The 27,983-nt window shown below is 35.6% G+C and overlaps 1 protein-coding gene across 4 annotated transcripts; it reads left to right on the forward strand.

The window, feature by feature from the left end:
• The first annotated feature begins 1,679 nt into the window (after positions 1-1,679).
• PNISR (PNN interacting serine and arginine rich protein) lies at positions 1,680-26,998 on the forward strand. 4 transcript variants are annotated; one of them, XM_046004594.1, is made up of 13 exons: positions 1,680-1,782; positions 10,004-10,083; positions 11,694-11,812; positions 13,247-13,435; positions 14,792-15,015; positions 16,474-16,645; positions 17,754-17,944; positions 19,442-19,579; positions 20,010-20,109; positions 20,847-20,900; positions 21,970-22,140; positions 23,414-24,500; positions 24,739-26,998. In XM_046004594.1, exons 3-13 carry the CDS (start codon positions 11,725-11,727, stop codon positions 24,767-24,769), a joined length of 2,445 nt encoding a protein of 814 aa, XP_045860550.1. In that variant the 5' UTR covers positions 1,680-1,782; positions 10,004-10,083; positions 11,694-11,724; the 3' UTR covers positions 24,770-26,998. The 4 variants fall into 4 exon arrangements, with proteins under 4 accessions (XP_045860550.1, XP_045860549.1, XP_045860551.1 ...); XM_046004593.1 differs by having other exon boundaries at positions 1,694-1,949; XM_046004595.1 differs by having other exon boundaries at positions 1,694-1,786.
• Positions 26,999-27,983: the final 985 nt, after the last annotated feature.

The following is a 27,983-nucleotide window of genomic DNA, read 5'->3' on the forward strand; positions in this document are numbered from 1 at the left end:
CTGATTTTGGCTCAGGTCATGATCTTGGGGTCCAGAAATCAGCCCTTAGTCCTGCTCTGTGCTCAGTGGAGAGTCTTCTTGAGATTCTCTCTCACCTCGGCCCCTCCCCTCACTCATGCATGCACATGTGTGACTGCGCCCGCTCTCTCAATTTCAAATAATCTTAAAAAATTCTCAGAAACAAATTGGGAAATCAGACACTGTGCAAAAAAAAAATCTGGAAAATAAAATCACAGACCAAAATCAGAGATAACCACTGGTAAAATGTAGTATAAGTCCTATTTTTTCCCCCAAGAGTGATTTAAAAAATCTATTAGATTGTTGCATAGTCTTCTTTGTGCTAAGTGGAAATTAGGGGAAAAGGCTAAAAGAATGGAACTTTTCTCCACTCACATTATGGTGTAATTTGTAAGGGTTTCTCCCAAGATAAAATTTTATTTCGAAGTCCCCTTGGATTTGAGGATCAGCACATCTTTAGCTACTGAGGACTTTCTTCTAATGTTCATCCAGGAGTATCAAGGTTTCAAGTGTTCATTAAGGAAGACTGAATTTCATGCAACTGACACTTGTATTCTCACATCTATATTTAACTTCTTTATCCAACTAGATGCACTTAATTTTTTCTATTGTAATATGTCCCCCGCCCCTTTTTGCACAATTCAGTAACTTGGTTCACCCTCAGTCACGCAAAAGTTTCGTATTACTCTTTAGAAGGGCACTTTCCAAGATTTAGTTGAAAATAAATATCATATCTTCGGAATAATTTTGTGTTCCTTGTAACTTGTAGTGCTAGCCTGGAAATAGATACTTTTTGATATTTTAACGTCGTTCGCATTAACACACCGTGCAATCGAAGTATTCCATTCGAGGAACTGCATCGCCTAAGTCCTTTCGGGAGGCCATCTTGTAGTCGAGAGAACGGGAGTAACAGGACAGAAACTGATTTCCCCACTTCTCCTAAGGGTCACGGGTAAAGAACGAAATATCGGGACCAACTGGGTGACGTAGAGCTGAGCAAATGTTGCCGGAAGGGGGCGCGACGTTTTGAGGTTAACAAAGAGCAGTCGCCGCGGGTTTAGTTAAAGTCTCTGCAGTCGCTACCATCTACACTGGCCATTTCACTAACACCCGGTCTTCCTGAGGTGGAGCCGTCAGCGACGCTCTGTAAGGCCCAAGCCTGGAGTACTCCAGATGTTCCAACAGAAAAATGCCGCTGTGGGCATACCGAGCAACCCGCCGGAGTTGGTTCAGTTTGACCCTGAGGCCTCTCCGTAGTCTGAAAGTAGCGCCGCGAATTCAGCCCCCCCCTTTTCCGAAGCGAAAACGTTCCTGGCGGGGAACGTACTTCCCCTTGAAGGAGATCACGTTGCTAAAGTAAAAAAAAAAAAAAAAAGAAAGAAAAAGAAATCGAGAGCGTTCTCTACCGAATACTAGGTTCCTGGCTTTCTGGCCATTGTAAAGATGAAAATGGGTTCAGCATGACTCAATTAAAAGGTATCCTACAGGAATATTCAGACACTTGCACAGTGCCGACTACGAAGTCCCAGGAGCTTTGCCCAAAACAAAAATGGCGTCGAGCCAAGTTAACTGGATATAGTCACGTGCTCAAAGATCAGTATGGGGGACAATATGGCTTCAGATGACAAGCGGATGTTATTATTATTCACTTCCGGGTGCAACCAATCGGGCGCCATCTTGTCTTGTTCGTGAAGAAGTAGAAGCATCGAAAGGTTTGGAGAGGTATTACAGGAACGGTGGCAACAACGGTGTTCCGGAATCAGAGTGAGTAAGTGGTGGAGAACAATTACGCGTGGGGACTTGGCAGGCCATTACAGCCTTCTTGGCTTCTGTGGCGAAGCTAGCATAACTTAAACACGTAGCCTGCGTACGCTGCTTGGCGCGACCGCTGGAACCTCATCTCCTTAAAGCGGCGGTGTCCGCCCGAATTGGTGAGTCAGAGCTGTGCTCTCAGTGAAAAGGAAATGTTGTTAGTAAAGAGAATGCTCACGACCCCTTGCTCTAACTATGAGAGTTTTCTTTGCATGAGAAGGGACTAATTGTTGGGCTCCTGACCGGCCGTTAAGCACTGCGCGTGCGCCGTGGGAACCCCCTTATGGGGAGGGGGTGCAAGGGGGCGGAGGAGGCGGAGGAGGCGGGGGCCCGGACCTGGACCTTTTGCGCTGTGCAGTTCCGAGTACGCAGGCGCAGCCTAGGGCAAATGCGTCCGGTTAACTACAATTAGAGCCCCCAGTTTGTATTTTTGTTGTGTTTTTATCCGGTGATGGACATTATGTCTTAAGGTCCACGAGGAAAGAGTAGTATCCAACATTTCAATTTTATTATCTTGTGATTATTATTATCTGAACATCACGGGCACTCGACAGATTTTGATTGTTAATGGCTAACTCATAGAAGAGCAAAATAAACTTGAAATTTGTGACGAGTGCAGCAAAGCAAGAAAACAAACTTGGACACAAAAGATTCACCTGTAGGACTATCTAGTAGGGCTGTAGGGGTAGTAATAGTAAACAGGTTTTTAGAAGATGTTCGTGAGACTGTATTTTAAACATACTTATTAATAGTTTATTTTTAAAAAACCTTTTATAAGTTGCAGAGAAAGTGAGCAGATGGCATAGAGTTCCCATATAAACACCCCCGCCTTACACACAGTTTTTTAAATTATAAATCAGTATGATATGTCTGTTAAAATTAGTGGACTACTATTGACACATTATTATTAGAAAAAGTCTCTAGTTTATTGATATATCCTGAGTTTTAACCTAATATTTTTTTCTGTCCCAGGATTCCGTTTAGGATACCATGTGATGTTTAGTTGTCATGTGTCCTTAGCTTTCTTTTGGTTGTGACAGTTTTCAGGCTTTCTTAGTTTTTGATGACTGCTGCGGGCTGAATTTTGTCCCTCCAAAATTCATATGTTGATGTCAGTACCTCAGAAGTAACCATATGTGCAGATAACGTCTTTAAAGAAGTAAAATGAAGTCACTAGGGTAGGCCCTGATCCCTAATGACTGGTGTCCCTTATAAGAAGAGATTAGGATACAGAGGGACAACCGTACATATAAAAACATAGAAGACAGCCATAATAAGCCAGAGAGAGAGGCCTTCAAATGAAACCAACCCTGTGGACGTTTCTATCTTGGACTTCTAGCCTCCAGAACTATGAGGAAATAAGCGTCTGTTCTTTAAGCTACCTAGTGTTTGGTACTTTGTTACGGCAGCCCTAGCAAACTAATATAGTGACCTTGACAGTTTTGAGGATTACTGGTCAGGTATATTGTAGGGTGCCCTCCTACTGGAATTTGTCTGATGTTTTTCTCATGGTAAGACTGGCGGTAGGGGTTTTGGAGAGGAAGATCACAGAAAAGCAGTGCCTTTTTCAGCACATCCTATCAAGGGTATGTAATATGAATGTGATTTATCACGTTGATATTGACCTTGATCATCTGCTTAGTGTTTGTCAAGTTTCTCCACTGTAAAATTACTCTTCCTATCCATCTCCTCCTTTCCACACTGTACTCATTAGAAGGAAGTCTTTTTGCACAGTATACATTTGAGGATTAGAGAGTTACGTTCCCCGTCCTTTAGGGTGGAGTATCTGTGTAATTTATGTGGAATTCTTCTGCATGGGAGATTTGTCTGTCCCTGCCAATTTACTGTATCATTTATTTATATTAGTATGGACACATGAGATATTTATGTCATAATTGGTTATAATCCAATGTTACTTTATTTTGTTGCTCAAATTGTTCCAGCTTTGGACATTAGGAGCTCTTTCAGTTGTCTACTGTGACCTGCACCCATCCTTTTAATATTTTCAGTTAAAAAAATTTTTTTTAGCACTTTCTTCTTGGCACTGTAAGGTATTCCAGACTCATTTTGCATATATTTTTTTTTAATCTCAGTCTGAAGAATCACTTATTTCTCTTAAGGATTTGGATTTCTTTTATTGGAGACTGGTATTACAACCAAGATATGTGTGCTTTCTGCTACTGGGGTGTTGTTTCCTTTAGGCTTGCTTGCTCTCTGTATGTTTATTTTTTATCACTTTTTTCCCCATATCTGTAGCCAAACTATCCAATTCTCCAAAATTTTGAGTGCCTCTTTTGATCTGTAAGCTGCAAAGTATTTCAATATATAGTAAAATGTATGTCCCATCAAATAGCAAAAGTTTGTTTTTTTACTTTATTTCAAATGATTATAAGGTTAGCCTTTACTGGGGCCATTTCCACCTAACCTGAATTGAAAAATGAATTTTTTTTTACTTTGAGGTCCGGTCACCTGGTATGTAGGGCTGAAATGGCAGGGGAGAAGAGGTTTGTTGCATTTTATGGTTTTTATACTGTGTATGTGATGTGAGAAACATTTCAATATATGCATCAAAAGCATGGATGTGTTTCTGTATCTCTGATTTTGCAGTTGATGCTTAAGTGCACCCCCCCCACACACACATACACACAGAAAGGAGGGGCAGAGGGAGAGGGGAAGAATCTTAAGTAGGCTCCATGCCCAGTGTGGACCCTAATGTGGAGTTCCATCTCACAATCCTGAGATCATGACTTGAGCTGAGGTCAAGAGTTGTTGCTTGACCGACTGAGCCATCCAAGTGCCCCTTATTTATTTTTTTGATGCTTAAGTGCTTTAAAACAAATACTACATTTTCATCCTCATTCATCTTTGTCAGTCTGTGAGAGGACTTCTGCAAACATTAATGATGTCCTTTAAACAAGTAATTTTAAGAACCTTAGAGCAATGAATATTCTAATGTAGAATCATCTAAGAAATGGATAAGATAAATGATCATTTCTGGTTGTATTCATTTCTTAGACTGTAACAAATTACCGGAAACTTAGTGGCCTAAAACAGCAGAAATTTATTCTTTCACAGTTCTCTGGGCTAGAAGTCTGAAATAAAGGTTTCTGCAGGGCCATGCTTGCTTGCTTTACTCCCAGCTCCTCACCCCTTTGTAGGGGAAGATCCTTCCTTGCCTCTTTGTCTCCTCCTAGCTTCTGGTGGTTCCCAGCCATCCTTGGTTTTTCTTGGCTGTAGACACATCACTCCAGTCCCTGCTTCTGTGGTCATCATGGTGTTCCCTGTGTGTGTCTGTGTTTCTAATAAAAAACATCACTGGATTAGGACCTATGTTAATCCAGTATGACCTCACATCTTGAATACATCTGCAGAAACCCTGTTTCCAGAAAGGGTCACACTCATAGTTTATGGGAATATGGATAGGACTTATACCTCTATTTTTAAGGGGTCACAGTTCATTCTATAACACTTGTCATAGTCATGAGTTAGATTTTTCCAGCTCTATGTGATAACTTAGATGATCTGATCCATATCCCAGTTGTTTCCAAGGAAATAGCATAAAAAGTGGGATTCATTTAATTCCATAAAGGGAAAGGCCTGCAGCCTGTCTGATCTGTAATCAGATTTTCCATATTTGAGAAGTTGAGCCTAAGGATCATTAAAATTAAGGATAAAGGGAAGGACAGATAAATTGGAGTTGATTTTTGATGTTATAAAATCAGAGTAGTAGTAACAATATTATTTTCTTTATTGAATATTAGTGTACTTGTAAATAAATTTTAGCGAAGAGTAAAGTATTTCACCGCTTAATATGGGCAAAGCAGCATGGAGAATCCAAACAATTGTAAGAGTTTGCCCTCAAGATCTTGTTTTGAGGAAAGAAAAAAAAAAATGGAAATTCATTGTAAGTCTGTGTAGCTGTATACTGCATGATGTTTAACTTATCATCATGGAAATTTTCAAACAGTACAAAAGTAGAGTATAGTGAACCCTGATGTACTTATCACTCATCTTTAACAGTTCCCTTCCAAGTCATTATTAAACCAATGTGTAAATGTCATTTTTAAGGCAATGAGGCTGTTAAGATACAGGGCTATGTTACTTCACTGAAAACTACTGAAGTTACGGGGCACCTGGGTGGCTCAGTGGGTTAAAGCCGCTGCCTTTGGCTCAGGTCATGACCCCAGGGTCCTGGGATCAAGCCTCGCATCAGGCTCTTTGCTCAACAGGGAGCCTGCATCCTCCTCTCTCTCTTCCTGCCTCTCTGCCTACTTATGATCTCTGTCTGTCAAGTAAATAAATAAAATCTTTTAAAAGAAAAATACTGAAGTTACAAGATAAATTTTTTTATTATTGCTATATGTGCCTCATATTTCTGTTTTCCAGTTATGTTTACTAGTGAATAAAGAAGATTTTATATGTTGAAGATGAAGAAAGTGTGGGTTTTCTAAATCTTTGCCATCAAATCACTTACCAGTCATGTTCTTTAATCAAGAAATAATTAATGAAATCCTTTATCAAGCATTGTGCTAAATGCTTAAACATACATAAAAGTTTATATTAAATAGTTGAATATACTAAGTATTTTCTTAAAATCTGTCCCTTTACAAAATTCAGCAGAACTCTACATTTTATTCTCGTGACCAGAGATACCCTTTTTGGACTAGATTATAGAAACTTACTCCAAATCCTTCATAGAAAAATGAGACAGAAGTCAGGTAATTTGTCCATAGTCTCATCGTTATATTACTTGTGTGATGTTTATTGCCAGAGTCACTCTGGACTGTGCTGGTCAGCTTCCTTTGATTCTTTGTCTCTTTTAAAAAATCTATAGATTTATTTTTAAAAATACGCACTTGGGACACCTGCGTGGCTTAGTCAGTTAAGCGCCTGCTTTTGGCTCAGGTTATGATCCCAGGGTTCTGGGATCAAGTCCTTCATTAGGTTCCTTGCTCAGTGGGGATCCTGCTTCTCCCTTTGTCTGCTGTGCCCCCCCCCCCTTGTGTTCTCTGTCTCTCGCCTTGCTCGCTCTCTCTGACAAATAAAAATCTTTGCAAAAATATATATATGAAAAATAAAAACCCGCTCATGGGGCATCTGGATGTTTCAGTCGGTTAAGCATCCAGCTCTTGGGTTTTGGCTCAGGCCATGGTCTTTCTTGGGTGTGAGGTTGAGCCCTACATCGGGCTCTGCCCTCAGTGCAGAGTCTGCTTATCCTGCTCCCTCTGCTCCTCCCCCTGCTCGCTCTGGAGCTCTCACCCTTAAAAATACACACTTGTGGTAAAATCATTCAAAGAACACAAGGATTTAAATAATCATTTTCTGATCTTTGTTTTCACTTCCTAGAGCTTATCAGTTTAAGAGTTTTTTTTAATTTAGGAATTTTCTGTACTAAATTACGTGTTTTGTTTTGTTTTTTTAAGAGTTATTTATTTGAGAGAGATAGAATGTGTGTGTGTCTGGTGGGGAGGGGGCAGATGGAGAGAGATCTTAAGCAGATTCTGCACTGAGTGGAGCTTCACATGGGGCTTGATCCCAGGACTCTGAGATCATGACCTGAGGGAAACCAAGAGTCAGACATCTAACTAACTCTGCCACCCAGGTGCCCCTAAATTACCTTCTTTTTTTTTTTTTTTTTAAGATTTTATTTATTCGAGATAGAGAACAAGCAGGGGAGCAGGAGAGGTAGAGGGAGGAGGAGGCTCCCCAGTAGGCAGGGAGCCTGATGCAGGGCTCCATCTCTGGACTCTGAGATCATAACTGAGCTGAAGGCAGACGCTTAATGGACTGAGCCACCCAGGCAACCCTAAATTGCATTTTTAAATAAGATTTTATTTATTTATTTGACACACAGAGCAAGGGAGAGGGGCAAAGAGAGAGGGAGAAGCAGGGAATCCAGTGCAGGGCTCCATCCAAGGGTCCTGGGACCATAATCTGAGCCAAAGGCAGATGCTCAGCCAGCTGAGCCACCCAGGTGCCCCTAAATTGCATTCTTAGTTCAAAAACCTCAAGTGGGATCATAGTTTTTTTCACTTCTTAAGGCAGTTTATTTGTCAGTATATGTCAGCATATAAAAATTCATCTTTCTCATTGTAATGGCTGAATAACAATCGACTGGTTCACTTTTACCTCTGACTTTGAGTGACCCTAAAAACGGGTATTCCCTGTTAAAAACATGCTGCAGGTTTTTGGGTAGCATGGTGAGTATACTCCTGTGGTTTAAGTTCTTAAAGCAGAATTGCTAGGTCAGAGGGATGTGCATTTACAATTTTGATAAAATACTGTAATTCTAAATTGTCTCCCCAAAAGACTATTGAGTATTTTTACCTTCTTCCTCATTCACCATTTATCCTCTGTAGCCAAGCCAAGTTTCTCAACTGTAGACTTAATTGAAGCATTTTATTAAATACCTCCTAACTCCTTTGACTTTTACTGTCACCTTCTTTGCTGTATTTTTATTGTTTTGCCTCTCAAAATTTCGCATCTCTTTTTTCGTATTTTTCTCAGCCTAAGTGTATTAAACACTGTGTATGAATAGTTTCCGTAAAAACTTGGGGAGTAAGAGGCCTTGGGAAACATAGTAAAAGTAGAAGTGACTGGTTTCAACAAACAAAACTGGCTACAAGTCATATAAATCAAACTCTTGAAAATATGTAAGTAAAAACTTTTTGTGTGGAAGAAAACTACTGAGGTTTTTTGTTGTTTTGTTTTTTTAATAGTTAAAGCTTCAATTTATGATATACTGAGAGGTAGGGACAGGAAGATATTTTTCTAAAGGTAAAATGAAATCTGATTAAGTGTCAGATTGCTTTTAAAGAAGAAGAAAGAGTTGAGTAAAATGGCTTGGCTTGATTACCGATGCCACTGCCCACCCCCCACCCCCACCCCCACCCCCCGCCGAAGCCCAGTTGTAAACTTGAGTGCTAGCAAAAATGATAACTGAGAAATCTTTCTGGCAATATTAAGCATTAATTTTTGAAGGCTCTTTTGCTGAGTTTTCATATGTTTCTCATTTTATCCTCACAAGAACTGTATGAAGTAGACACTTTATAAGTCCTCCGTTTTACAGATAAGAAAACTGAAAATTAGAGAGTGGTTAATTTGCCCATGTTCATGCAGCTAGGGAATGGTATAGGTAGGCATCATGAACCAGAGCTTGTGCTCTGAAGTCCAGGTTACAAGTGATGGTTAGAAACTAAAAAGGAGAACTGAAAAAGTTATACAAGACAACCAGGAAGCGTAAGTAAGTAAAAGTAACTTTATAGTGATTTTTTGGGAAGTAAATATGTATTGGAAATGATGATAGGGAGTCAGTACAGTTTTTTTCATCATTAAAGTGGTGTTACTAAATGCACATCTGTTTGCAACTCTAGGAGGCACTGAATAGAGGTAGTTATAATGCCTACATTGTATGAGTTTACAACCTAGGACAGAAAAATCCATGCATTGCGTTCTGATATACCATTAGAGCTTTGGAAAACACAGCAAACCATGCTTACACCAGCTTTTTTGGTTCTCATAAGTACAACAATTTCCTTATCATTAACCTTTAAAAGTAAATGGAAGGAGCCAGAGACAGTTCATTTTTTCAGTTGGTATTTTGTGACTACTGTGTGCTAGAAGCTGGAAGATAAAAAGATGAATGGATTTGTCTGTTTACCAACTTTTTTAAAGCTGTTAATCTAATGGGAATAAAATGCAAACGTTTGAAGGACAATTGTTTTCACCTTGCTGGTGTTAATTTTTAAACTTAGAATTCTATCGAAAAACCTAAATTAAAGCATTTATTGCTTCTTTGTGCCATTTAAGTTAATACCAGGTGGATGAAACTTTTTTTCAAATGTTCGTTGTTCCTTTTTTCTCAGCATATATAACAGTACTTAAATTGTTGGACATTATTTTGTATTAACAAATTGTTCCAGTAAGTTAAAAAGTATTTTGAGAGGAAAAATTTTTTTAAAAGTTTTGCTTTCATATTTGTGGTGTACCTATTTCCCTTAACTTTATAAATGGTAAGTAGTTTCTCATTATAAAGTTAATGGAAGAAAAATCTTCAGATTAATTTGGAGAAGATTACACTTTTATGTTGTATCTCTGGAATTTGTTTTTATTCTAGTAACTCTTCATAATTTAAGAGTAAACATGTGCTCTTTTTCTCCCCCCCTCCCCCCAGGGCATAAGTAATCTTGCTGCTATGTTTCCAAGCTGTAGTCTGAATCAACCTAAATTTTAAACGGAAGGTGAACCTCTGAGGTCAGTCAAAATAGCAGTTGGTATTTCTTCTGGGTGTCCCCTCTTTATTTGTTATCTTTTAATTAAAGTTGTAAAGGGTTCTAGTAAGTCATTTAGCTTTTAAAGTGTTTAAAGGTATAATTGAAAAAGAGGAGAGGGAAAAAGGAGAGAAGAAAGAAAATCTGAAGAGAGATTAGAAAAAGAAGCATATGTAGCTTGGAACTGAAATACAGTCCAGTGGTTGGTTTTAGGTGTGTTGCTATTTAATTTCTATTTTGCCATATTCCAGTGATGCTATTATAATAGACTGTATTAGTGTAACTAGAAGTCAAAGTCAAGGTAACAAAAGGACTGCTGCATATTTCCTAATTTACAGTGCTCTTCAGTTGAAAGGTTAGGATCTCCCATTGATAGAACTTTATAACATTCTGTGAATGCTGCAAAGACCAGAGCTGTAAACCCTTTAGGAGACTGAATTATAACAGCCAGTTGTCCTATTTGAGTGGGTGTTTCTCACTTGTTAATATGGCTTTTTTATTTTTTGTGATCCTGCAGTGCTAAGGCTTGCTTTTGTCTTGCTTTTAGAGTAGAGGAAAGAGTCAGTCTAAAAAGATTCATTTAGTTAAAATTTATTTAATGCCTGCTCTGTGCTAAGCCTCAAAAATGAAGAAACATACCCTACTTACGATGTGTGTCATTGGTTCTTGAATAGGGTTGTATATCATTGTTGGATGAAGTACAGATATTCTGGACTTGCAGCAATTTTTAACTTTTTATTATGAAAGTTTTTTAAGTAGTTTAGAGAAAAGTAGACCAGTGTGATGAAACCCCTCCCCCACACCCATCACCTAGATTCTCTCTCCTTTTGTTTCCCATGCTATTTACATGTCAAGAAACTTGGGTCTTGATAGACTCTCTCACCTTCTGGATTTGTCCGATTGTTTCTTTTGATACTGCCTACGTCATTCTTTTGTTCCTTATAATTTCTTTATTCTGGAAGTAAGATCCAAAAGCTCAAATGGATTCAGTTAAACATTTTTGGTGAACATATTCATAGTGATTCTGGGGACATAATATATCTCAGGAGGAGATTCCTGATAGTCTTGCAGGGGTGATATTTCAACAACCTTTGTATTTGATTTCCTATCAACTTTTAAGATTTCCCGAGTCAGTTGTTTCATTAGGTTTGGTAATATGTGATTTTCTAATTCTATTCTACTTCTGCATTTGTTAGCTGTAATTAGAAGAGTTTTCCTTCCTCAGCCCGAGCTGTTGTTTGGTTGCCCTTTTTAAGGAGTATTGGTTGGGGAGAGATTAAATCACTTTTTTTCTTATAATCTTGAAAATAACTATATTTCCAGAGATTTGTATTGAAAAAAAGTAGATTCACCCCATCTTTTTAGCTAAATTGATTAGAGCTGTGCTTGCCATCAAGCTCTGACACCATCATTTACATGAAATTTTGTGCTTCTGCTTGCCAACCTAAAAATTCCAGTTGCCTCTGGCAACCTATTGACCAGAATTTTAGAGCTCTGATCACATAACTGTATCATCCTGTAATTTTTGATGTGTGAGCTTTTTAAAATTAAAGAACTCTCATTCTCATTTTTAAACTGTTTATTTTATTAAAGGTAGAAAATCAAATATATTTTAAAAGTCAGGATGTGGGATCAAGGAGGACAGCCTTGGCAGCAATGGCCCTTGAACCAGCAACAGTGGATGCAGTCATTCCAGCACCAGCAGGATCCAAGTAAGGAAACAAATTGAATTTGGAAGTTGGGGAAGGGGAGATAGAGATGAGTGGGAGATAGGCGATGGGATTAAGGGAAATGGAATTGGGATTGACTTATTGGAGCATTTTATGAACAAAATTTAATCTTTTCTCATAAATAATATGACTATACCATACATATTAGGGAATGGATTTCTCTTCGAGAGGCTTCCCCAAAGAGTAGAAAGCTTTATGAGTATTTTATGTTTTCAAAACTGATTTAGTTCTTGTTTTTCTAAAGAAATAAAAAATCTTCCTTAAATGTGTTGCTTAAGTAAAGCACACTTCTGTTTTTAATTCCAAATCTTACAATTCTATGTAGCTCATAGTCAACTGATATTATGCTTTATATCTCATTTAAAAATTTCTTTGTATTATGGAATTTATCAAGCATACATGGATGTAGAAAAGAATATAGGGAACCCCCATTTATTACTTAGCTTTAATAGTTATTAACTCATGGCCAGTTTTGTTTCATTGATGCGACCCTTTCCACTGAACTCTTTTACTGAGTTAATCTGTTTCTGTTCCTTTTTTTAATACCTACATAGCATTGTATTGTAGGATAATACTATAATAAATCACTTTTGGATGATTGGATGTAGCTTTTTACTTTTTGAAATAATTACCATAATTTTGTGTACATGTTATTGCATTGTTACTTGTTCAGTAATTTGGTGAGGAAAGAAAATCCAAAAACTAGGTTGGTTACATTGCTGTTGCACATTTGAAAAGTTTTAGATACATATTACCTAAATTCAGCTCCATCTGGGTTGTGCGGGATGAGTTCTATTTAATCTTCACTGAGATGTGAAAAATCATCTTATTCTTCTTTGTTTCCTTTATTAATATAATATTAGATCAACTTAAAATGTTACGTGTAGATATTGGAGAAGGAAGAGGACCTTTAAGATAGCAAGGCAATACATTTTGAATAAAGAATGACTAAGAAGTTGTTAAGCAGTGTATTTTAACTAGAGAAGGAAAAGAGGGTGATGGTGCATAGGAACATGAATAAATAACTATATTTCTCTGAAGTCTTAGAATTCTCTGTAGGCCTGGGTAGGTCCTGTTTGAAGAAGTAGTGTGTGAGTTTGATCATTTGTGTTATAATTAATTAAAAAAAAAGACTTAAAAGTCTAACTAAACTAAGGTACAGGGGATAAATTTCTTAGGAGTTAATATTAGAAATAACAGTTAAGAGTGTTTTACTGGAGTTTTCTGCAAGTCTTACAGTTAAATCATTTTGTAGCCTGGATATGGGTTATTTTCTAAGCATCCTATCAGCCATAACATACTGTAATATTTAAAATCTCTAGTAAGGAATAACTGAGATGTTTGTTTTACATAGAGGCACTATTCTTTTAGCTCTTAAATTCTGATGTTAAATTCTGCTATATTAAATTATGTTAGGCCAGATTGACTGGGCTGCATTGGCTCAAGCTTGGATTGCCCAAAGAGAAGCTTCAGGGCAGCAAAGTATGGTAGAACAACCACCAGGAATGATGCCAAATGGACAAGATATGTCTACAATGGAATCTGGTCCAAACAATCATGGGAATTTTCAAGGGGATTCAAACTTTAACAGAATGTGGCAACCAGGTTTGTTGTTTCAAGTTATCCAGATTTTAGGACTATTTTTTAAAACAAAATGTGGATTAAATTAAACTGTTTAATTTGCTTAGTTTTATGACTTCTTGAAATTAATGGTCCTTAAAGAATAGGCAGTTTCATTTAGATTTGAATTTGAAATTTTGTTCTGTACTCAGTCTGCTAGCATTGTGGCACTCAGTTTGATTCTTTTCTTGGTTCTTCATTCCTAGGCTGACAGGGGCTGGGAACACTGGAAACCTCACTTGGCATCTAGGGAAGAGAGCATTCTATGTCTCTCTGTTGCAACCTCTGGCCTTTTCAGAAGCAGCACTGGCAGAGCAAAACATGTCTAGCCTCTAATTAAAGAAATACTGTGTCACTATGTGACAAATTAGTCTGTCAAATATACTCTGCCCCTACTGTCCACCCATCTTTTTCTTCCCTTTTTTTTTCAGATAGTGAAGATCTTCCATAAGTTTTTATGTTTTATTTTTTGTTTGCTTTTTTTTAACTTCACAGTATGATTTAGATTTCTTGATGCTAGTTCAGTTTTCCATGTCTTGTGTTACTAATTATTTTTAGTAGTCACTTCAAAATATTTATAGAGGAGTCTTTAAGTATGCTGATGGTGAAGTTTTAATCTCCCTTTCCTTATTGATACTTACTGTTTCTCAATGTAAGAGTGGAAAATTCAGGAGGTAAACCTCTAACATCACTTTTTAAAGAATAGTGAATATTCTAATCTTTGATACTCTGAGGTAGTTTATTTCTAGTTTTCTTGAAGTTACACCAAATTTCCCCAAATTTGAAAATGTTCTGGTTCCCAAGTTCAGGTTCATAAATAACTTACCCTGGCATTCCTACTCCCCAACTTTATTCTGTTGGCTCTCTTTGTGACCTGGGCAAGTGATTTACCTCTGTGTGCCTTAGTTTCCCCTCCTTAAATTGGCAAAAATAATACCTGCTTTCTCCCTACCTCACAGGGATGTTGTGAGGATAAATGTGTTCATGGAAGAAGAAATTATATATAAAATCTCAAGGTGTTATTTTCTATGATATTGTTATTGAACAGAAATAGAAAAATTCAACAAAAAATTTGCTTTGGATTTTGTTACATTTATTAAAATTTTGGGCATTTGATTTTTATATGTTTAGGATATGAATTAGAGTGGAGTTAGCTCATTTGAATTATTTATTAGTTTAATTAACTGCTCATTTTTAAGATATACAAGAGGAATTTGACCAAGAAGTCATAAATTTTTAAATCTGTTTCTTTGCTGAAAAATCTTTCTTGAGATCTTAAAAATTTGTGTTGATTTTGTTATAACCCCCTGTTGAATGTTTTTATGCCTGAATCCTAAATAGAATGGGGAATGCATCAGCAGCCCCCACACCCCCCTCCAGATCAGCCATGGATGCCACCAACACCAGGCCCAATGGACATTGTTCCTCCTTCCGAAGACAGCAACAGTCAGGACAGTGGGGAATTTGCCCCTGACAACAGGCATATATTTAACCAGAACAATCACAACTTTGGTGGACCACCCGATAATTTTGCAGTGGGGCCAGTGAACCAGTTTGACTATCAGGTGAAAGATATTTTGTTGCTTTAATATTGTAGATGTGCACGTAATCTACCATTCTTGGAAGTGTCTCATCAAGAGTACCTAAGATCTGTGTTTCACTTTTCAGTCTTGTACAGATAAGGGCATATTATGTCTCAGAAAAGTTATCGATTTTTGAGTATTAAAATCATTAGATTCTTATTTTCTGGTTTTTGGTTTGCTTAGGAGAATGATATAAAGGATCATTAGGGAAATGTTTGGATAAAATGAAAAATGTGTAAGTGCAATAGCTATATGTTGTTTTGTTTTCTAATATTTTAAAGTGGTATATTTAAATGTTGAATAAAGTTTAGAAAATTCACAGTAGTTGAATACATTATTTGTCAATAATAGATTATGGATAAGACATGAATAAAATACATGAAGAACAGATCATCTTCCTAAATGCAGTTCCTTCTGCTATGTAGAATTACGACTTTTTCTAGTGAGGTCATTTTTTTTTCCATTCTGACATGACATGTTAATGGAATTGTACATAATTTCCTTTGTAGCATCTTACTCATTCCTAGGGACATAGAACTCTATGGGGATAGTATCATTATGTGGGGCTTTATTTTCTCTAACTACTCTGCCAAGGGTCCACCCTTAAACTATAGTGCTAGGCGTCATTTTGAAATAACTGATTGCAGTTGTTAACCTTATAAACTGAACTATCAGTAATTTAAAATTTTGAAAAAATTCACATTATGGACATAAATGTAACCAGTATTCACCTTGAGAGTAATCTTTATTCATACATATTCAGATATTTGTGGTATACTCATGCTTGGTATACAACTACAACCGTTTTTTGTTTGGTTTGGTTTTGAAGAAATGTAGAGGCAGGGAGCTTCTACTCATACCCTATTATCTTGATAGATCCTATGCTGACAAGCCAGAGAGCTCTGTTGGCGATGGGCTTAAGAAAAGCCTCTGAATAGCAAAACTACAAAAAAATTTAATGATTCAATAACTTTTACTTTGTTTAAAATAGATAACTTCTTGCAAGATTACAGAAACAAGTTCCCTTAAGAAATAACTTGAAATTGATTTAAAAATTTTTTTCTTGTATTTTCTAGTTACAGAAAAATTGACATTTGATATCTTGGTAGTAGAAGGACTAGGTTATAAATGGATTCAGAATGAAAATGTTATATATATATATATATATATTAAAAATATCCTTTTCTCTACTTCTTGAAAATAGTGTATTAGCTGAATTTTAGATGGCTCTTCGCATTTACATAGGCAGAAAATCTTTATCTTTCTTAAGAATAGTAAGCCTAGGTTCTTGGGGTTACAGAAATATCGGTGGATGTTAGAACCATGGAATTCTTGGATTTGCTGCACACATGGATTTCTACTGTCCCAGTTCATAACACGTGTGTCCCAGAGAGTATATTGTATTAATGTGAAGAAAAATAAACTGCAATACTCTTTCAGCATGGGGCTGCTTTTGGTCCACCGCAAGGTGGATTTCATCCTCCTTATTGGCAACCAGGACCTCCAGGACCTCCAGCACCTCCCCAAAATCGAAGAGAAAGGCCATCATCATTCAGGGATCGGCAGCGATCACCTATTGCACTTCCTGTGAAGCAGGAGCCTCCACAAATTGGTAGCTATTTAAGTTTAGTGAACCACAATTGGCATGATTTCTTGATTATGTGAAAAGACTGTCTTATTTTCTTAAATTGTTTTGACACTTCTGATATGTTAGGAATTGATAGATAAAAACCTTATTATTTTATAGTCATAACCCTTAAAATTACAAAAAGGATAATGGTATAAAATATAAAAAGTTCTGAATAATTTTCTTTAAAAGAAATTATTACCTTAAGCTCCAGATTTTGTGATGAATTGTAAATTTATCATGGCCATAGCATCTTGACATTTTTTCAGTGTTGATAGTTTGATACATTATGCCAATTTATGAACAGTTGCCCCTTTTAAAATCTCTTTAGTTGTTCTCTAGTCTCTTTCCACTCTCCATTCATCTGATACGCTAATGTCAGATTAATTTTCCTTTTATTATTTCACTTTCCAGAAATATTTTGGCAGAAGATTTAAATTTTTAATGTAACTAACAAGTCTAATGACGAGTTACAGACTTAAACTACTTTATATTTAGAAGTCCAGATTGAACATTTATTACACCAGAATGTTCAAGTGTTAACTTTCTGTTACGAAGTAGACATTTTAAGAAGATTCTAACTTCTTTTTTAACTTACGGAATCATAGTTGTTCAGATGAATTCTCAGTGTGAAAGTAGACATGTGCTTTTGTTTGACTCTGTTCTGTTTCCATATTTTAGGAAGCAGTGTAGTTTAAGAGTTTAGCTTGGAATTAGTCCCCATCACTACTACTGTCTCTTTAATTTTGAGCACCTCACTTAATCTTTATAAGCCTCCATGGTCTTATTTGTAAAAGAGATTGAGTAATAGTGATTTTTTTTTTTTTAAAGAATTAAGGGAGATGGTGGTTTTAATGTGCTTTCATAGTGCCTGGCTTATTATAAGCATTAACACAATATTCACTGCTGTCATTAAAAATGATTTTAAAAAGAAGCATAATGGTTAATGGGTTGCTTTACTACGGTCTTACTGGAAAATGATAGTTATAAGCACTCAAGTGGCACCAGTTTGTAGAAATCCAAGAATAAGGAACTCATGCATTTGTGATTTTTACTTAACTAACTTAGAAATGTTTCTTTTCACGTGAAACAGATGCAGTAAAACGCAGGACTCTTCCAGCTTGGATTCGAGAAGGTCTTGAAAAAATGGAACGTGAAAAGCAGAAGAAATTGGAGAAAGAAAGAATGGAGCAACAACGTTCACAATTGTCCAAAAAAGAAAAGAAGGCCACAGAAGATGCTGAAGGAGGCGATGGCCCTCGTTTACCTCAGAGAAGTAAATTTGTAAGTGTTAGAATTACTTACATGAAAGTCCATGTGATTTATATGTGAAAATTACTGAAATAAATTACTAATAATGAGCACTGAAAGTAACAAAGTTAAATCTTTAAAGCTTCATCATTTAGATGGCATGAGTGGCTTAGAAATTTTTTATTTAGCAATAATGTGCTCTCAGATGACATGATAGCCACAGCACTGGCCAGTATGCAACTCTGGAAATAGGTAGGCCTTCCAAGGCCATTTTGTGCTTCAGAAATAAATTTTGAGATAGCAGGGTAACTAGATTTAAGCAGACATTGGTTTAGCTTAACTGTCACAGATGCCATGTTGCTTTTTTCTTTTGACAAAAGAACGATGCCAAAGATGTGTTTTTTTAGTGGGTATTAAGAAGATAAGAACCAAAAGACTGACACTATTAAAGTTTACCTTTTTTTTTTTTTTTTTTTTTTTGGTAATTTTTAACTCTTTAGATGAAATAATGGATTTCCAGATTTAATAGGTTTAAGTGTCAAAAAATTGTTTGAAGATTTTCTTCCCTCTTGCCCCGCATGCCTTTGGGCTTATGTTACATGTCGTCTTCCCCTGGTTCAAATAGTCTTTTGAACTAGTCTGAAATTAGTGTTTCAGTGAGTACCTTGTCTTTTACTTAGTAGAATTTTTTTTTTTCAAAGATTTTATTTATTTATTTATTTGACAGAGATCACAAATAGGCAGAGAGAGAAGGGAGAAGCAGGCTCCCTGCTGAGCAGAGAGCGCAATGCGGGGCTCCATCCCAGGACTTTGAGATCATGACCCGAGCCAAAGGCAGAGGCTTAACCCACTGAGCCACCCAGGTGCCCCTACTTGGTAGGATTTTTAAGGGTAACTGCAGGACACTTCTTTGCCTAAGAAGAGTCCCCCTTTTAAGGTGTGCTATCTAGATACTGAAAACCTACAGCCAGGAACAGAGAGACTGCTGGCATTTCCTCCATCTGAAGTACATCTCGTTTCTTACCTGCCCATTTCATAGCGAAAAAGAAGCAAATTTCACTGAATTTCAAGGCCAGCTAAGATCTGCAAACTGACTTCAGACTTTTAAAATTTTAAGTCACATGGTTTTAGGTAAATACCTTAAATTTGTAGTTATTAAAGTTATATTGAATAATATAAATGTGGTCTACTTATCCAAAGTTCTATAAGCCACTCGTTTCAGGACCATCATATATAGTGGATATTAATTCAGTCAGTTTTGACATGTTATATTCCTGGTTATTTATAAAATAAAGTCAAAATTGACCAAGGAAAAATTGAAAAATAATTAAAATACTTGATTCTCATAAGCTCTCTTGTAATCTTACATTTCTTTTCAGGTAACACTTTATACTACTAAGTGAAGTCTTGCCATTTTTATTTATCTGTTTCATAGACTTTTTAATTTGGGGGTTTTAAAGTAGTGTGTAAGATGATAATTTTACATTATAAGCCTGAATTTGGGTTACACAAACTATTACTTGTTTTTAGGATAGTGATGAGGAAGATGAAGACACTGAAAATGTTGAGGCTGCTAGTAGTGGAAAAGTCACCAGAAGTCCATCTCCAGTTCCTCAGGAAGAGCAGAGTGAACCAGAGATGACTGAAGAAGAGAAAGAGTATCAAATGGTAGAATGTTAAATTTCTTACCATGTACTGGATTTTTAAAAATTTGTTATTTTTATTATTTATTAATTTTTTTTAGAGAGGGAAATGGGGTCAAGAGGGAGAGAGAGAGAGAATCTTAAGCAGGGTCCGTGCCCGGCACGAAGCCCAGCATGGGGCTTGATCTCACGATCCTGAGATCATGACCCTGAAATGAAGAGTCGGATACTTAACCAACTGAGCCACCCAGGCACTTAAGTTAATGCCTTTTAGAATAATTTTCAAATACGCAGTTGCTTGGAATGGTTGATACGATCTCTTTAAATATGTTTTATAAAGTGGCTTTGCTCGTTACTTTTTTTTGAAAAGTCAAACTTTATTAGTAATTATAAAATAATTAAGTTAAAAATATTATGCATAAATGTATGTAAACAAGTAAAATACCCTTCCATAGATGTTGCTGACAAAAATGCTTCTAACCGAAATTCTACTGGATGTCACGGATGAAGAAATTTATTATGTAGCCAAAGATGCACACCGGAAAGCAACAAAAGGTATATTGTGGGTGTTCTTAGTTTTATTTTTCTGGGAGTATTTTGGTTTTGGTGGCTATTTTGGACTCTTTTTGGTTGTCCTTGCTGAATTCTAGCAGATACATGAATATTTTCTTCTTGCATGTTTTAACTCTCCAGGAAAGGTTAGGTTTGTAGACACCATATTAATACTATATGAATATTTTTCTCTTATTACCCAACTTGCCTGAGCGCAAATTAGCAATTAGGTTGTTTTTCTATAAAACATATAGTGGAAAAATTCTTGGTATTTGATTTATTTCACCTGATTGTGTTTTTTTATAGATACCACGGTATTGGTGTATAACTTCCAATACAGTTTAGTTTCACTAGTGAATTGAATTATGAACCTTCAGTTTTCACAGTTTACCACTTCTAGTTCTTACAGAAGCAAGAAATTCACCTATCCCCACACCCTTTATTTTTAGTAACACAAAATATATTGAAAAAAAAATTTTTGGACCATACCTCAAAAATAAAATAACTGATGTAGTGGTCAACATTTTTCATCTTTAAAAACCAATTTCAGCTCACTTCAGAATTATAATTTCAAGGCCAGACATGCTACTGGTTTAAAGTGAATGTTATGTTTTTAATGTTTCTTCTCTCCCCAAAAAGCAGCAATAGTAGTAGATTTAACAATACCATAGACTCTCATGACTATGAAATCGTGGCTATTTGTGTTAACATGTTGTTCCTGTTGTTGATGTGATACAAAGCTCCTGCAAAACAGCTGGCACAGTCCAGTGCACTGGCTTCCCTCACTGGACTCGGTAAGTGTTTTCCTTATTTGTGAGAGGGCCTTAAAGAGAAAATCACACTTACCTTGTCTCTCTACATGTTCTGTTTTGAAACTGTACTATTCCTACTCAGGTTATAAAACTTAGGTCTTAGGGTTATATCAGTCTCTAAAAGGTTTGCCTATTTTTTTTTTTTTTTGCCTAAAGCGTTCACAAAGGGATTATTATAAATCATTATAAATGTGACTAATTCATAGTTTATTGGGGCAAGTTGTAACAGTTCATAATTTAGCTGTAATAATATTTAAGCTCACTTTCCGAATTATTTGCATACATACTTTAGGGAAGAACCTGTCCTCTAATGCTTTTAAGCACCTTTATATAAATTGTGTTCTAGTAAGTCGAGTTTTAACATAGAGGAAAAGTTTATCTTACCATAGTATAATAATAGTGATGTGTTCATAATTGCTCTTTGCATGATATATTCTCAAATATATGAAAGCTTAAACATGCCTTTTCCGCATCATATCAAAGTAATCTTTGTGGGGACCAACAGAAATGGTTAGAAGCAAATGCCATGTAATTTTGTGATGATTACTATGTAGGTCACTTCAGGGTGGGGAGTAGTTTTAGCACCATACCATTTCTGACCAGTGAGAATTACAATATTCTAATTTTTTTTAGGGAAAAAATACTTTGCATACTACCTGGGATTTCTGAGCTTTGAACAATGAAGGAATTAATTTTACAGATATTTTCAGGATCATCAGTAGTTGAATTGACTGTGTTTTAGTGAGTCTTTGTTATTGCCCTGTTAAATGGTTTCGTTGGTTTGAGCGAACAGTAAAACAAATCATTATCCGATTCCTTTGTGGTGAGAAATACATGAACTATTCCAGAAAGAATTGAGATTCTGTTAATTTTCAGGAGGGATCTATGAACTCCTTAAGAATTGGAATTTATACTTCTCCCCACCCCGAATAAGCATATTCTTCCAAGAAAAGGCAATGAAAAAAGAAATTAGCTTTCTTCTCAGACCTTAAAAATTTTTTAGTGTATAGAATAATTTTTCCATATGATAGACTGGGCTTTATGCACACAGGTGGACTGGGTGGTTATGGATCAGGAGACAGTGAAGATGAGAGGAGTGACAGAGGCTCTGAGTCATCTGACACTGATGATGAGGAATTACGGCATCGAATCCGGCAAAAACAGGAAGCTTTTTGGAGAAAAGAAAAGGAACAGCAGCTATTACATGATAAACAGATGGAAGGTACATCTTTAGACTCCCTTAGTTTTTTGTCTAGTTCTGTTTGTGTGTGTGTGTTTTTTAAACAACCTGACAATATCAGGGACAGAATTAAGGTTAGAGTATAGATAATATGTGGCATAACTGAAACTAAGGGTTTTGGCTTATTTGTAGTTTTTTTCAAAACTACAAAAGCTTGTAGGGCGCCTGGGTGGCTCAGTGGGTTAAGCTGCTGCCTTCGGCTCAGGTCATGATCTCAGGGTCCTGGGATCGAGTCCCACATTGTGCTCTCTGCTCTCTGCTCGGCAGGGAGCCTGCTTCCCTCTCTCTCTGTCTGCCTCTCTGCCTACTTGTGATCTCTCTCTCTCTCGCTGTCAAATAAATAAATAAATAAAATCTTAAAAAAAAAAACTACAAAAGCTTGTAGTATTCAAAATACATAGTTTGTAAAAGGTAAACTTTGTCTTGTTTTATAAGACATTAATTTCAGTAGCTGTAAGTTAGTGTATTTTCATTTCTAAAGTTCTCATAATGAAAAAGAAGGCTTTTGAAATAGAAATATATTTGTAAAACTAATGGAAAGTAATTTGTAGCTGGGATATTTAGTGTGTAGCTAGTATATTTAAGGAAATAGAGGGCTTTATAAAAGCTTTTTTATGCAAAATACTGTATATGTTCTTTATAGTTTATTTAATGATATTAGGAATACTGAAAGAGTATTTAGAAGTTTTTGGAAAAATCATACTTGGACGATTGGGAAGGTAATTATTAAGAGTTAGCAGTTGGAAATTGCCTATAAATTACTTACTTACCTTTAAGTTGCCTTATCGGACAAAAGGGAAATCTTTTTAGATTGCTTCAAATATGCCTTTACACTTCAGTACCCTGTTACTGTATTGTCCAGGAGCACCGCTAACTACTTGTAGCTATTGAACATTTGAAATGTACCTAACCCTAAATTGAAATAATGCTGTAAGTATGTGTAAAATACATAATAGATTTGAGAGATTTTATGTGCCCCCAAAAAGCAGAGTATCTTAGTACTCTTTTGAATTTATTACGTGTTGAAATGATGTTTTTGATATATTGGGTTAACAAACTATTGAAATTAAGTTTATCCTTTTTAAATTTTTTAATGTAACTAGACAATTTTTAATTGCTTATGTGGCTTGTAGCCTATTTCTGTTGAAGAATGCTGTTTGACTGTTATGATCTAATAGCTTGAAATTTGGTAGTTTGGGAGTTTTTTTCATTATATATTGACATTTCATAGTATTTTTGTCTTTTTCTTTTTCAGAAGAAAAGCAGCAAACAGAAAGGGTTTCAAAAGAGATGAATGAATTTATCCATAAAGAGCAAAATAGTTTATCACTACTAGAAGCAAGAGAAGCAGACGGTGATGTGGTTAATGAAAAGAAAAGAACTCCAAATGAAACTACGTCAGTTTTAGAACCAAAAAAAGAGCATAAAGAAAAAGAGAAACAAGGAAGAAGTAGATCAGGAAGTTCCAGTAGTGGTAGTTCCAGTAGCAATAGCAGAACGAGTAGTACTAGTAGTACTGTCTCTAGCTCTTCATACAGTTCTAGCTCAGGTAGTAGTCGTACTTCTTCCCGATCTTCTTCTCCTAAAAGGAAAAAAAGACATAGTAGGAGTAGATCTCCAACAATTAAAGCTAGACGGAGTAGAAGTAGAAGTTACTCTCGCAGAATTAAAATAGAGAGCAATAGGGCTAGAGTAAAGATTAGAGATAGGAGGAGATCTAATAGAAATAGCATTGAAAGAGAAAGACGAAGAAATCGGAGTCCTTCTCGAGAGAGACGTAGAAGTAGAAGTCGCTCAAGGGATAGGCGAACCAATCGGTCCAGTCGCAGTAGGAGTCGAGATAGGCGTAAAATTGATGATCAACGTGGAAATCTTAGTGGGAGCAGTCATAAGCATAAAGGTGAGGCTAAAGAACAAGAGAGAAAAAAGGAGAGGAGCCGAAGTATAGATAAAGATAGGAAAAAGAAAGACAAAGAAAGGGAACGTGAACAGGATAAAAGAAAAGAGAAACAAAAAAGAGAAGAAAAAGATTTTAAGTTCAGTAGTCAGGATGATAGGTTAAAAAGGAAACGAGAAAGTGAAAGAACATTCTCTAGGAGTGGTTCTATATCTGTTAAAATTATCAGACATGATTCTAGACAGGATAGTAAGAAAAGTACTACCAAAGATAGCAAAAAACATTCAGGCTCTGATTCTAGTGGAAGGAGCAGTTCTGAATCTCCAGGAAGTAGCAAAGAAAAGAAGGCTAAGAAGCCTAAACATAGTCGATCGCGATCCATGGAGAAATCTCAAAGGTCTGGTAAGAAGGCAAGCCGCAAACACAAGTCTAAGTCCCGATCAAGGTAGTATACTTTTTAAAGTATTTTGTCTGATTTTTTAAAAAAATTTGACTGAATTTATTCAAAGTTGAAAGTGTCCTTTCTCTCTCTCTAATAACAACTCAGTTTGGTACTTGATAAATGATCATAGTCTTAAGTAATTTTAGAAATCCTATATAATAATATTTATTTTTAAATTGCAGATTCTTTAGTTTAAAATACATTTTTATTTTTAAATTTGTCTTTTCCCTTTTTTTTTCAGATCAACAACCCCTCCCCGTCGTAAACGCTGAGGAATGATGTGGCAAGAATGCCATGATGTTTAAAAAAATTCCATGAGTTTTAAGGGCTTGTCTCATTATAGAGGCACATTGTGGCTGTGTAGGTGAAACCAGAATCTTTTTTTTTTTTTTTTTTAATCTGTAAATAGGTGTACTTTTTCCAAATGCTGCTCCAAGTTACTTAATAGGATTTCTTTGTATTACATTTTTTTCAAAAAATTGCTTAATAAGACTATAAACATGCCATTCTCTTTCAGCTGTAATGTTCTTAAAATTATTCTTGAATGTACTGTGATGTCAATAAAGCTCTTCAGTTCATTTTTGTTAACCTCTTGCACCTTAATTTTATGATTTTAATCTAAGGAACGTACTTTTATAAAAAGGCAGCTGGAATTTTGTATAACAGGTTTTAAAGGTACTTCCTCTCATCTTCCCCAAAGAAAATGGTTTTAACTTAATAGTTTGTCAAAGTTTGTAAATTGTACCCATGGATTTTTGTCAAATTCCAACTTTTAAGGGTGTGGAAGAGGGCCAAAAATAGACCTTTACTTTTCATTTGGAGATACTTGACAGCTTTCTAACTTTTTTTCCTATTTTGAGGATTTTCAAGTAATATATTCTCTGTGTATAAAGTATGGTTTACTTCTGTACAGTGAAATTGCTGGAATCAATCAAGCCAGTGCACCATTAGAGTCATTTATAAGGAACAGTTGTGTTTGACACTAATAGTCAAGTCTGGAATTATATTCTGCAGTTATCCACTTCTGTTTTAGAAGCATATTTCAAACACTGGGGATATTACAGAAATAAGACTCACAATTCAGTATATTTATTTATATTTTTAAAGTATAATATGACCTCAACTCAGTGGAGGAATGCTATATTATGCAGGTTTGTGTCAATTTCGTGACATTAAAATGGTCTGGTTTTGTCACTTTCTTACAATTATGATCAGTGAGTGGTCTAGCGATTTAAGGCAGTCATAACTTACAAGTAAAATGAGGCTCTGCAGGCATTTAAATGCTCAACTGCTTTCAGGGTCTGTTTTTGTGTGATTATTGTCTTATGCCACAATCAGATACATCTCTGAAAACAAATGCTTTTAAATTTTAATTTAAAAAGGAAAAAAGCAGGTGCAGGTCACGGAAAAGATTTAAAGTATGCCTTCTTACCAGCAGTAGTTCATTTTAAAATAAGCCAGATTTTTGCCAAGATCAGTGTTTCTTCAAAATGAAGGTAGAATTAGATTTGTAAGTGTGCTCTTGTACCTCTACATAGGTTCCTAAATAATTTTGAACAGTTTTGCATTTATCTAGAGGAAATAAGTCAACTGTGAATAAATGCATGTTTACCAAAATGGTTGTTTTACAGTGCATTTAGTTCTGATATTTATAAAGTTGATATTCACAGAATAACTTTTAAATAGTTTGGAATTCTATATAGTTTAGACATCAGTCACGTGGAGACAAAATGAAAATGTGCAATATTTTTTATGTAGGTGAGCTAACACAATGTACCTAATTGCAGAATTATCAGATTAATTTGTAATAGATAAGTTGTATAACATTTTCATATCTTAAAATGTTTTTTAGATCAATCTTCAGGTAAAATACTATTTTCAAAATAAAATTCTACAGAAAAGTTCTGTTGGCTATGATATGCACATTTTTGGGCAAGACAAATGACAAGAGCCAAAAATAATATTTGACAGTTTTATTTACTCTTCCATAATATGCAAGCTTCTTATCATTTAAATCTGTAGATATTTTTTAAAACACAGTCATGATATATGTGATTATTAGTAGATACATCAGTGTTATAATTAGATATTTGGGTTTTTTAGGTTTTATGGATAATTTAGAGAATTCATCATTTCACTGACATGTAATTAAGTATGTTTACCTTAGTGGTAAGATTTTATAAAATAGGGCTTCCATGATTTGGGATGTGAATGCTAACACATAAGTTAACTAGATACATAATTTGGTTATGAAATCTTCTAAAATGACACCACCAGAAAATCAGTAGATTCAATTTTTGAGACAATCATTGGTCTGAATTGGTTAAAACTGTCTTTGGGTTCTCTTTTAAAAATATTTCTAGTGTATTAATCATACTTGTTTTTGTGCAGTGGGGGTAAACCACACCATTAAGCGAATAAAATGTAATTTGGAAGAGGTAATTATAAGATCTGTTTAATGAAGGCCCCAAAATATAAATAAAGACTGGTGTGGAATCTCAGTGTATATGTTTTCTGCCATTGTAAAATGTCTCTTTTTAGCATCTGTTTCGAATGGTATAATACACAATAGGTGAACTTCCCAAACGTCTATTTTTTTTAGTCTCTAAGTTATTGTTTCTTCAAGGAAACACATGACGTATAATTAATTAGTAGGTGAGATTTTTTATTTGGGAATTTTTACAGAGGAATTGTATAAGGTTCAAGTTCCTGTAATACTGTCTTATGGAAACCTTTACATTTAAATGGAGTTTTTCTTATATACATTAAAGTCTATTTTCATTTATCGAAGTATCTAAAATGTACTAATCATGGTTTAATGGAAATATTAGATCCACTGGATTGTCCTGATTCTGCTGCTTAATATATTTGGGGCAAATCACATAAACACTATGAGCCTCAATTTCTTCAGCTGTGGAAGGGTGGAATTCGATTATTTTTAAGGTCTTTAATATTTCTAGCCCTTAAGTTTTTTAGTTTTAAATAGAATTTGGCTGTAATACCTAACACTAAAGAAAATGGGTTTTTTATTAGCCCTTAACATAACTCGTGTGATGAGTTACATTATATTCCATAAAGGTTTATCATGTATTGTAGAGTTTTCCTCTAAGTACACAAAAGATTAAATCTGCCGTAATCTGATTATGTGAGTATAAATTAAGGTGAAATTGTCTTAAGTTACCCATTTATGTGGAATTCTGTAAGTATGAAAATTTACCAGTTAAACTCTGAGTGCGTGTATATCATTTCAGAGTGATAAAAGTGTTAGCTACAAGGGAGCACTTTGCCCTTAATTTGAGAAAAGTTTTTATACTTGAATTTCACAATACTAAATAGATTTTTAGTTTTACAGTGGAATAAATTGAAGACACTGATTTACCACACATGGGTGAGACCATGCCAGTGGTCTAGGAAATATCTCCCAACAATGGCCATATACCACATTACAACTGCCAATCACACCAACACAACTTGGAGTTTAAGCAC

Source organism: Meles meles, chromosome 5, assembly GCF_922984935.1.
Source record: "Meles meles chromosome 5, mMelMel3.1 paternal haplotype, whole genome shotgun sequence".
Lineage (NCBI taxonomy): Eukaryota > Metazoa > Chordata > Mammalia > Carnivora > Mustelidae > Meles > Meles meles.